This window comes from Pelodiscus sinensis, chromosome 9 (assembly GCF_052426305.1).
Source record: "Pelodiscus sinensis isolate ZL-2025 chromosome 9, ASM5242630v1, whole genome shotgun sequence".
Classification (NCBI taxonomy): Eukaryota; Metazoa; Chordata; order Testudines; family Trionychidae; genus Pelodiscus; species Pelodiscus sinensis.
This window is the reverse complement of record NC_143060.1, coordinates 60,627,044-60,639,170: the sequence shown is the minus strand read 5'-3', so window position 1 is coordinate 60,639,170 and position 12,127 is coordinate 60,627,044. Positions and strand designations below refer to the sequence as shown.

At 54.0% G+C, this 12,127-nt stretch overlaps 1 protein-coding gene across 1 annotated transcript in view; it reads left to right on the top strand.

The window, feature by feature from the left end:
- Positions 1-12,127, top strand: part of CACNA1E (calcium voltage-gated channel subunit alpha1 E) — a 264,872-nt gene that overhangs the window by 184,459 nt on the left and 68,286 nt on the right. The window contains exons 21-22 of the mRNA XM_075936805.2: positions 6,985-7,596; positions 9,373-9,662. Of these exons, the coding sequence (XP_075792920.2) occupies positions 6,985-7,596; positions 9,373-9,662 (902 nt within the window). The remainder of the gene's footprint in view (positions 1-6,984; positions 7,597-9,372; positions 9,663-12,127) is intronic.

Sequence of the window (12,127 nt, the reverse complement as noted above, 5' to 3'; positions counted from 1 at the left end):
AAGTAGGTGGCGCCGAGCCATCAGTGACTTCATTATGGGAAAAAACCAGGGGATTTATAGAGGGAGCTTCTGGATTAGAGCTGGTCAGAAGAAGCCTGACGGAACTATTTCCCATCAGAAAAAGCAGTTCCATAGAAATCGAAACCCTTTGCGAAATTGTCTCAATGTTGCTGACATTTTGTTTCAGGGAGCATAAAAGCAAGAAAACACGCTGCCGATGTTGAAACCTCCAATTGTGTCACTCGGGGGACAGGGCATTTCCGTGTTTCGTTTTGAAACGATTTTGCATTTCAAATGTTTGCACTTGGTATTCTGCATTCTAAAATGAAATCTATATGGAATGTTTTCATCCCCCCCCCCCCCACCCCCCCCCACACACAAATCTTTTGATGCAAAAGGGAATCTTTTTGGAATGTTCCTTCTTTGGAGGATTCTGAAATGTTTAGGTTTCATTCTCATTCTGAACAAAGCCAAATTCTGGCATCCTCTGCGAAACAGAGAGGATGTCCTCTGACCAGCTCTCCCGTGAAGGTGCAGAGAAGCATCTGACTTCATCTGCTTCTCCAGAAAGCATCAAACTATCTGAACTTCTTGGGTCTGCAGCATTGGGCTGAGATTGTCAGAACAGGCTCATTTGCTGGATTTCAGGCCTGTCTTGCTTCTAGTTGGGAGAGATCCTGTAAGAACTGCCCATTCCCTAGCGAAGGAACAGCCCGTGTGACTCTTCTGTGAAGGAGGCAGGAGCTATATTGGGAGATGGTTTTGGGAGAGGCCGCATAGTCAGACTGCTGTGATATATGCTCTCCAGAGCTGCTGTCGGGGAATGAGTGGGAAGCTGGCCGCTAGATGTGCCGTGTGAATGATGCATTTTAAGAAATAAAGGGATTAAGACTGTAGCAGAAGGCTAGGGAATGGACAGATATGGGCCAATTGGGAGGACATGCTAAAAAAATGGAATAAGTTTCATGCTCAAAGGCTGTCCAGCACTAACAATGATCAGTGAACTTTAATTTGTCCAGAGCTCTAGGTAGCTGTTTGTGGCCTGTCTTCCTAGTACTTCCATGGTTGCTCGTGCTGGTGAGCCAGTGGTAGGAATGGTGGGAATTAAAGTAGAATGTAAACAGAGCTGAAGAGGAGATTACTGAATGGTAAAAGGATGCGGGGAAGTGAGTGACCTTTTGGAAGTAAGTGGATGTGTGTGCCGGCAAGTGCGGACAATGGTGGATTTGTACTATGTGGGTAGAGAGTGAGTCTTCTGTGAAGGTAGATTTGAATGAATGGGATATGGATGCCTACCGTATGACACAGATTTGCGTGAATGTCTACTGTGTGGGTGAGTTTGCATGGGTGCCTTCCACGCAAAAGGATTTGTGTGTGTTGTGGGCGAGTTCCTACAGTGTGGGTGGGTTTGTGTGTAACGTGTGTGGTGTCAGTGCCGGTTGGTTTTGGGTGTGTGGTCTGGTATGTCAGTGTTTAATGTGCAGATGGGTTTGCAGGAACGGCACTTGCGCATGTTTAGCATTTTGCCATTGTGTGTAGGCATGGTCACATTAGCATGGGACTTTTCCATCTGCATTTGTTCTGGCGTATAACCACATACACATGTACTGACATTTGCACATGTGCATTTTAGCCATGAAGTCGCCATGTGGGCAGGCATGCCTTTATGAACCCCATGACCACTTCTGTGCATGTCTGTGTATCTTTGTCTGAGGTGTACAAAGAGGACTAGCATGCTTATCCCTGGTGAGGCATGTATAGTTACACAGTTATCTGCATGCATTTGGTTCCAGGCAGGTCCTGTGTATATGTACTTGGGGCTGTGTCTAGACTACACCTCTCGGTCGACAGAGAAATGTAGATTAGGCACGTCAAAATTGCTAATGAAGCAGGGATTTAAATATCCTGTGCTTCATTAGCATAACCGTGGCTGCCGCTTTTTTTTGACATGGAGCTTTTTCGAAAAAACCCCAGCCGTCTAGACGGGGATCTGTTGAAAAATAAACCCTTTTTCAACAGATTCTGTATTCCTCGGTTTACAGGATCTGTTGAAAAAGGGTTTATTTTTCGACAGATCCCAGTCTAGACTGCCGTGTTTTCTTCAAAAAAGCTCCGTGTCGAAAAAAAGCGGCGGCCATGTTTATGCTAATGAAGCGCGGGATATTTAAATCCCTGCTTCATTAGCAATTTCGATGTGCCTAATTTACATCTCTCTGTCGAAAGAGAGGTATAGTCTAGACGTACCCTGGGATGGATACCAAGTTTGGGCGTGGGTGCAGTCTGTGGCTGTATCTATGCATACAGGATGTATGATCTGTATGTGGGAGGGCAAAATGTGTTCATGCATGTACATACATGTGCATGTGTTTCAGGCACATAGAGTCTAGCTGGCAGGTATGTACATGTGACAGTATGCACACTGTAAGGCTATGTCTACACTACAGAGTTTTGTCAGAAAAACGGCTGTTTTTCTGACAAAATTTGAGCAACATCCACACTGCAACCGCATTCTTCCGCAAGGCCTTCGAAAGAACAGAGGGGTTTTTCCGGCATTGGTAATCCTCATTCTATGAGGAAGAAGCCTTTTTGTGAAAGTGCTCTTCTGCAAAAAGGCGTGTGTGGACGGGGAAGAGAGAGTTCTTTCAGAAGAGGAAAGAGGAAAAAGCACAGGTGCCCTGGTGGTTGCTTTGTTCATAGCAATCACAGCTTACATGCGAAAGAGCGTCCATTCAGCTTTTTCGATGCACTTTGTGCAGCGTGGATGCTCTCTTTCGGAAGAGGTTTTTCGGAAGATCTCTTCTGAAAAAAGCTTCTTCCGAAAAAGGCCTGCAGTCTAGACATAGCCTCTGTGTATGGGCATGAATCTCCGTAGCTCTCTTTAAGAATCCTTCACCCAGTCAAGGCAGAGCAAAGGGTTCTTAGTGTCAGTAAGAGTCAGGAGCTGTATATTTAAGGATCAGTGAGTGCATGTGTCTTGGTTATATATAGTGTTATAGACCCCCGTGGTGTTGACAGCCCAACAGCTTTGAAATGCATGCCTGTATCAGTGTGTGCGTAGCTAGGTATAAATCTGCCTGTGTGTGTGTGTGTGGATGGATGAAATGGTTTGCAAAAGGATTTGTTGATGTAGAAGTTTGAGGGGATGCGATGAACTCTTTTCCATTTGTACATATACATGCACATGCTGCGCAATTCCCTGTGTGCACATGCTAGTGAGCGGTGCCTGAAATCACGTTATGCGTGTGCGGGGAAGTGTGTGTGGGTCTCCGCTTGTGGGTGTGAGTCACCCTTCAGGGGTGAGGTGGACTCAACCGGTTCATTTTTCTTTCCCAGAAGGGACAGAAGGAGGAGACACCACATGTCGATGTGGGAGCCGCGCAGCAGCCAACTGTATGTGTGCCATATGGTTGTGTGTTGTGCGTGGCGATGTGCGTATGTGGCTACGTGTATTTTTGTGTGTGCTAAACTTAGGCACCTACCTATTTCGCAGCCTATGTCTACTCCTCTGGGCATCTGATTCGTGTGTGCTCCTGCCTCTGTTAGTGTGTGCGTGCGGGTGTCTCAACTAAGTGTGCTCTTTTGTGTCTCCGTTTGCTCGTGTCTGTGTGTGCTTGTGTATGTTAGCACTGTACGTGTGTGTGGATACTGTAGGTACATGTGAGCTGGGGTCTGTTTAGCTGTGTGTGCCGGCGCATGGGTCTGTGCCATGTGTGTGTGCTTGCCCGTGTGTGTGTTTTTTGGTGTGTCCGTGTGCCGTGCGGGGATGTCTGTCCTTTGATGCCTGCTTGTGTGCATACGTGGGATATTTTAAAGGTTTTATTCGATCCATTAAAACGCACCCATCAGCCCATTCTCTGAGTGCACAACCCCCCTTCCCGAAGGACGGCTTCTTAGCCAGATTTTAGCCTGGATCCTCTCCTACCAAGGTGCTAGGCCAAGCAGGCAGACAGACGTTACTACCCCCTGTGGCCCAAGAGTTTCGTGCTCTGTCAGGCCAGGAGAGAGGCAAGGACGGGAGGTGAGAGCCCTCCGCTCGGAATGCCCTCCCTCAGGATGGAAAGACTGTGAGTAAAAGCTGAGCTCAGCTGGTCACCGCAGCACTGTCTGTCTGTCTGTCTGTCTGTGGGGGGTGTCCAGGGCTACAGTCCCCCCCAACACAGGGCACAGCAGAGCCCTGAAATCAGCCCCTTTTCCACCCCGCCGGGAAGTGACGGCTCATGCAGAGGGTGCAGAACAGGCACGGCCCAGCTGGCTTTGGGAGGGAGCCTCAGGTCGTCCACATTGCGACAGCCCCAGGGGAAGGTGGCGGATCTGGCTCACCGGGATGCAGGTCACGTCCGAGGTGAAAGTTCGCCAGCGTGTCAGCCAGAAGCGGACGGGATAACGCGGCGCCGGTCTTCCAGAGTGGGAGAGCTGCAGTTCCATGACCAAGGCAGACCTTATATCTGGCGTCCTTTCCCTGAGCGGCCTACGTCACCGGTCTCTGGCTGGACTCTCACCCAACCCCCCGTTTCTCGCTGAGTCAGCGAGGAGGCTGTGCAGACCGGGTCTGATGCCCGAGACCCCTTCTCTGTCAGTCGTACAGCAGTGGAGCCCTCAGCCTCTCCCACTGCCTTTACAGCCACACAGGAGAGGAGGGGTAACAACCCCGAGTCCCGTGTGCGAGTGTAGGTGAGCAACCCCCCAGCACTAGCCTCTTCTCCAGGGAAGAATGGAATCACCGGACTAGGCTTTGCAAAGCGGCAAAGGCACATCCCGTTAGAAACCCTCGATTGATTCCCGCAGATGCTGCTCTCCTTTCCTCTCCTGGCCTCTGCCTGGGGGGGAGGATGTGGCTCTAAAAGAACCAACACGGACATCCGCCCTTCAGCCTTTGTTGGAGGCCGGCCAGCCACCTGGAAGACTTACCAGTAACTGCCCCACACAGCAGCAAGCCAGACTCAAAGGGGGGTCAAGAAAACTTGGGGATTCCAAATGACGCCAGCCCTGCCTTGGGATGCCCTCTTCCTGTGGCCTTCCCTTGGCTGGAGACAGGCCACAGTAAAAGCTGGTTTTCTGAGCTGGATCCTGGGATACTCCCTTGGAGGAGTCTCACACCCTGTGCTCCACAAGGCAGGTCCTTATCCTGTTAGCCACTAGAGGCCCAGAATTCCTAGGCTAGACTTATCCTCTCAAGGGGCACTGGCTGAATTACAGCTCTCCTAGCCCCTCGCTTAGCCAAACAGGCTGACAGTCAGCCAGAGACGGTGCTGCTTTCGTCCCTCCAGCTGCTGTCCTGCTGCCAGCGACAGAATCCATTTTAGTCCAGACCTGATTGCCACTCCTTAGGAAATACAAGAAGAAAACCTTGCAGCAAAAACCACTTGACTCAGTCTGTCTTGGAATGAAAAGAACTCGAGAACGGCCCTTCTGGGTCAGACCAATGGCCTTTCAGCCCAGTGTCCTGTCTTCTGACAGTGGCCAATGCCAGCTCGGGGGGTCATCACATGATCCCCTCCCATCACCCATTCCCAGTGTCTGGCAAACAGGCTGCCGTCTCTGACCATCCTGCCACTGAGGGACCTGATCTCCGTGAATTTACTCTAGTTCTTTTTTGAACCCTCTTACTAGGATGACTGATATTTAATCCATCACAAGCCACCTGGCTCTGCTGTGATCTGTGAGGAACATCTATGGAAAGGGACTTTTAATAGACAAACCATAATCCTAATCACCTATCTGGCCACTGTTCGAATTGGCTATTGGCAGCACGGTGTTCTCCATAGAGACCTGAAACCCAGCCAAGTGCGCCAGTCCAGTCAAATAAACCTTCTTCCCCGGTGGGAGCTGAGGGGAGTCCTGACTTGGCGCTGGAAGGACCAAAAACGAGAGCGACACCTCCCGTTATCTGTGCAGAGCCGGACGTCAGCGGGGTTAGTCTGAGTGCTCAGAGCCGCTCTGACAACCCACAGGAACCCCGAGCAATGCTGCGGATACCGCCACATGGCTACTCGAGTGTGGCGGTATCCGCAGCATTACAGCCGTGCCCCTGTAAGGTCTCTAGTGTAGACACAGCCTAAGACAAATCCAGTTCTGAACGGGGCGCCCCCGACCTCTGGATTCAGATGCAACTAGCCAGATTTCTCTCATCTCATCCCGAACTGGGAGAAATCCCCCGGGGGGAATCCACCAGCCAGATCTTAGTTCTACTCTGTCCCGAGGGCCTGGCTAGGACTAGGTCGGGAACAGCAGTGAACCATCAACGTCAACCACCACCATAACCCTGCGCAGCATGACCCAAACAGCCCTGCCCCTGTTGGCGGATGCGTTGCATTCTCAAGATGAACCCAGCAGACTGCTCGCTAACGTCTGTGCATGTCTGCCCAGGGTCTTGCATGTATGTAGCCTCCTCTGGTTCTTGCTTACATGTGTATGTAGCCATGTGTATTTGCGCATGAAGCGAGTTGTACGCACCGACACGTTTACCTCGGTAGATCTGCAATTGCAACATGCATATTTTTGTGTCTTTTATTCCACACACACGGGCCCCAGGGGGCCAAGTGTTCATGTATTTGTGTAGGGGGGAGGGGGCCATGCACAACCGTGTTCCCTTGTGTGGCTAAATGTATGGTCTTGTGTTTGCAGATGGAGGCTCACACATGCATGAGTGTATGGGCCTACCCCTCGGTGGGGTTTGTCTCTTGATGGTTTTGTCCCAGGGCCTGTGTGTCTGCATGGCTGAGCTCTCCCATCCATTGGGCCGGATTTCCCACAGCCCTGCCTCTTGTGTCGGCGTTGGCACCGGTGCCGAGTGGGCGCAACATGCTCCCTCCCCAAGCCAGAGAGGCAGCACGGTGCACGCCCGGTACCTTGGTGCAAGCGCCTGCCTGAGGAACAAGGGTGGGTCTGTCTCGGCTCAGGCGCACACGCTGTGGGTCTCGGGGCGGGATCTCGGGTTTTGGGCAGTGCAGAGGTGGCCTGAAGCCCTTTGTTTTCCTTCCCCAGGAGGGACAGGAGGCGGCGCCATCACATGTCGGTGTGGGAGCAGCGCACCAGTCAGCTCCGCAGGCACATGCAGATGTCCAGCCAGGAAGGCCTCAACAAGGATGCCCCTCCCCTGATCAACCCTCACGCCAGCATATTCCGGAGGAAAAAGCCCGGAGAAAACGCCGGGGAGAAGAGTGAAGAGGACCAGGGGGGCAGGGCAGAGCAGCCACCGGGGGAAGGCCTGGAGCAACCCACCGCAGACACCAACGCGTGCCCAAGCGCCAAAGAGGACCAGAAAACACCCTCCCCTCGGGCTAAGAGAGACAGGGAGCAGTGGCATCAGAAATCATGCCACGGGAACTGCGATGGGACTGAGCCGGAGGGGGCAGGCAGAGGGGGCGGGGCAGGGATGGAGGACAGAGCCCGGCTGCGGCAGAGCCAGCGGCGCAGCCGACACCGGCGAATGAGGACGGAGGGGAAGGAGGCGGCGGGGGCGCTGGAGAGCAGGTCAGCCAGCCAAGAGGTGGGCCTGGAGGAAGTCAATCCCACGGATGGAGAGCAGGCTAGAAAGGAAGGGGAGAAGGCGGACGTGATTCAGGAGGAGCCGCTGGCGGGCGAGGAGCAGGACAGGTAAAGGGCGCCCCTCCCTGACTGATGGCTATGAGCCGCAGCGGAGAGACAGCCAGCCTGTCACCGGGGTGGGGGGTTGGGAACCGGAGGCTGTATCAAACCCAGCAGTGCGGCCGGGCCCGGCTCTCGATGGCTCTGCGTCCCCAGGAGCCCTTCCACCTGTCCGGCAACCAGCCTCCTGCGGGCCATTTTCGCTCTGCTTCTCCTCTTTCCCCAGTCCACCCCTTGCGCCCAGCAGTAGCACCCTCGCCTAGACAGGGAGTGATGCTCCCAACAGGCGCAATGGTGACCTTTCCGCGAGGCGTCACGGGGAACAGCGCCCCCTGCTGGCGCTGAAACCCGGCACTGGTTTGGTCTGCACTCCTCATTTCCCTGCGAAGTCTCCCTGCCTCCGCCCACGCTGGGAAAGCTCTGACCAGGCCTGGGGCTTTCTGGCATAAGAGGAAGATTTTCAGATGGGAATCGGGGACAGCAAACCTCATGGCTTCTGCTTTAGTGGGACCCCTCTGCCATCTCCCTACGAGGTCCAAAGTGACATGTAATGTTCATGCTACGCCCATTAATCTAATCAAACACAACAGCTGATCCCACTGGTCCCAGCTGCGCTCTCCGGGGTCCCCTGGAAATCCCACTGGGAGCTCATTTCTCTCCCCAGGCTCAGCAAAAGCAGAAAAGATCCACTCGTTTTTCCCAGCCCTCCTCCCCCAGTAGCTCAATGCAATCCTCGCTTTTCTGGTCTTCCCTAGTGGCAGGAGGGACACAGGGGAGTCCTTGCCTCTGGCCAAAGGAGACTCCAGGGCTGTGTCTACACTGGGCCACTTATTCCGGAAAAGCAGCCACTTTTCCGGAATAACTTGCCAGCTGTCTACACTGGCCGCTTGCTTTTCCGGAAAAGCAATGACGATCTACCGTAAAATTGTCAGTGTTTTTCCGGAAAAACTATGCTGCTCCCGTTCGGGCAAAAGTCCTTTTTCCGGAAAACTGTTCCAGAAAAGGGCCAGTGTAGACAGCCCAGTAGTCTTTTCTGCAAAAAAGCCGCGATCGCGAAAATGACGATCGGGGCTTTTTTGCGGAAAAGTGTGTCTACATTGGCCATGGACGCTTTTCCGGAAAAAGTGCTTTTCCGGAAAAGCATCCTGCCAATGTAGACGCACTTTTTCCGGAACTACTTATAACGGAAAAGCGTCCATGGCCAATGTAGACCATTTTAAGCATTTCCGGAAAACGGTGCCAGTGTAGACGTAGCCCAGCAGTGGGGTGTAAAGCGCGGAACGGTTGTGATTATTTCTGCCCTCACCAGCAGGTGTCGCTGTAGCCCAAGGAGCGTGCTGAGAAAAGTTCAGTGCACACGAGACAAATGAATATGATCATACTAGTCATTCCTTCCAGGCGTGCCACGGATCCCCCCAGCCAAGGCAATGCAGGGAATCCCTTTTAACGGACCAGGGGAAACCTGGGTGCTTCGCAGAGGCTGAGCAAAGCACACAGACACTTCCGGCAGACTGTCCAATGGCTGGCAAATCGGGGGGTTGCGCTCCGGGCAGGGCGTTGCGTGCGGCTCTTCTTCCTGGAGCCTTTGTAATGTGGCAAGAAAGCAACCTGGGCTCGTTTCTTTCTCTTCCTCCCCGTTTCATCCACCTCATTTCTCCCTCTGTTCTCGCTGACCCTTTCCCTCGTCTCCATTTGCTCTCCCTGCTCCCTTCTGTCTTCCTTGTCCCCCATCCCCCTCTCCCCATCTGTCCTCTCTCGCCACTTCCCTTCCTGCTTTCCCTGTAGGACCAGTGACATCCCGGCCGGGGACGCTGCCTTTGCTGGGGCCATGAAGGAAACGAGCCCCCTCAGAGCCCCCCAGGAGCTCAGCCCGGAGAAGAACGAGAGCTTGGCGGAGCAGGACTGCAGCGTCCTGGACACCAGTGACCAAGCCCTGCTGGGCAGCATGCAGCTGGAGATGAGCAGAGCCGTCAGCCGGAGCGAGCCTGAGCTGTCCTCGGTCACGGCCCACACGGAGAAAGCCACTGAGAGCACCACCATCATGATCGATGTCCAAGACTCCGCTGTGGTACAGAGTGAGGACCTGTCTCTTTTGCTCTTTGCCTCTCTCTCCTCTGCCGTGACCCACGGCGCTGCTTGGAACACTGTGGCTTCCCCAGAGGACCCCCCCCCAGCATCGTCAGCCCTGTCCACTCTCCAGCCCCACCCCATAGTCCCACCAACCCTGAATTCGTAGCCACGGCCCCGTGTCCCATGTGGCATGTTGGACCAATGCTCTGGCCCACCCCCCACTGTTGCTGTCACATGTGGAAAGCCAGGGGTTTTCTGTGCCTGGGGGGCTGGGTGGTGAGCCGGCCGCCCCTCGGGATAATGGCACTCACAGCTCTGATTGGCCAGAGTCTCATCGATTGCTTCGTGGCCCGGCCACGTCTCCACTGAGGAGCTCAGCCATGAGGAGCCAGCGCCCAGACAGCCGAAAATGCTTTAAGCTATGGCTTGATCCAGGGCGGTTCATCCCTGCTTGAACCTCCCCTTTGAGACAGGCCAACATTCACCCCTTCCACTCCACTGTGGCCTGGGGGGAAAACTGCAGAGAGCAACCAGCCAGAGACTCCCGCTGTTGGGGGCAGGAGCGGCCAAAGCAGAGACCTTTAGTTGTTCCAGTCAAAAGGCTCAGACCCGTTCTCCGCCTTCCCCTGCCCTGCTGCCTGCTCCCGCCCTGCCTCCTTCGCCGGGTATGTCTGCGCTGGAGCCAGGGGGTGACTGCTCCCGCTCGAAGACGCACCAGCGTTAGCGCCCCTCGAGCTAGTGCGCTGGGAGAGACGCGCAGCTGGGATCATACGTCCTGCTGCCCGCGCCACAGCTGTTTCTGGCGTGCTCAGCGCTGGCGTGGATGTGTCTCCTCACTTGAGCTTCACTCCACAGCTGCCTTTCTTACACCTTCTTCCCTGCTCCGTCCTCCACCCCATTCCCGTGCTTGGCCGCTTAGCAGATTCCCCTCCGAACTGAACATCCTCCCTAAAAAAACCCTTCTGGAACTAGCCTGACGCTTGCTACCCTCCCGTTGTTCGCCCTGTTGGTATGTGAAGCCCCATCCCCAGCCTAGTTCAGTGGCTTTTCCTGGAGGGGCTGTGTTTGTACAGTGCCTAGCACACTGGGGCCTCAGCACTGCTGGCACAGACACAGATAAGCAGCAGAAGAAACGTGGCCCTGGAGTGGACGGTGACTTTTTCTTGCTGCACCAGGGGTTTGCATTAGTGCAGCTGCACTGCAGGTTGTAGCCAGGGCAGATCCCCAGGGTGGGCAAAGCCTTCTTTCCGTTATCTAGGGACATGCAGGCGGAGTCTCTCGGCCTCGCCTCGAGGCCACCGGGAAACTCCTCCCCGCGAGAGCAGTGCTGGAGAAAAAGCCAGGCCTGTGTCAGCCAGGCAGAACATCCTGATGCGCATGGCCCAGGGCAAACCCTCCAGCCGTGGGGTAAAACAGAGCATCTCCCCCTGGGCCAGTGCTGTGCCTAAACGTGCAGCTCAGGCCCTGATCCTGGCCTGGACGCTTGCCCCGTGCGGGTGTGTCTCACAGTCGTACAGTGGCTGTTCGTTGCACACTCTCTGCAGCCTCTGTCTCCCGTGCTGGGCCTTGTCTTTTTCTCCCTCTCCGTTGCTCCGTCCCGCTGTCGCTTTCATTTCCTCCCCAGTCACTCATAGGACTGCTTTCCCCTCCTCCTCTCCCTTTGCTCTCCTTCCTTCTTTCTCACCTCCATCTTGCCTCCCTCTTTCCCTGTCTCCCTTCCCGCCCTTCCGTCTCCGTCCCGATTGCCAGGGCCTATGCCAAACACTAAATTTAACTTCATCTCCAGCAAACCCATCCCCCTCTGATTGCTTGTCAATCAAACCCTATAAAAACCAGAGGAACATTTCCCCTCACCTTCTAAGTGAGAGATTTGAAAGTGTGTTATTAATTAAACAGCACCACAAAAAGTGCCTCGTTAAAGCCCTTTGTCTGTGTCTCTGCTTGACAGCCCGTGTCTGTCCTTTCCTTTTCATCTCTCCCGCTAACGGCAGAACGTGGACGTGGGAATGTAAAAGAGCAGTCTTGCCGTTCCCATTCCTCCTCACCGTGGAGAAATGACATTCTGAGGCAGCTGAGTCTTGTGCGTGGTTCTGTGGGTGGTGCCACTCACACGGCAGCACAAAACAACGCCTGAGGCACAGGAAGTTTTACAACCGACGCAGGGTGCAATACAGGTTGAACCTCTCTAGTTGGACACTCGCCAGTCTGGCAACATCCATGGTCTGGCATGATTTTAGGTAGCGGGATGTCTGCTTATTATGGGTGTGGACAAGTTTCCTGCGGCCCCATAAAGTTTGTTTGCAGCCACCAGTCCTGGCTCTGTGGTCTGTGCTGTTATTTTGTTCTAATTTACCCCCAAATGTCTTCTAAGAGCCCAGTAAGCAGTGGAACTGTTGGAAATACTGCTAGACAAGATTGACCTCCCATGGGTTGGCAAATTGTCTGGTTTGACACTGGTCAGGTCCCAAGG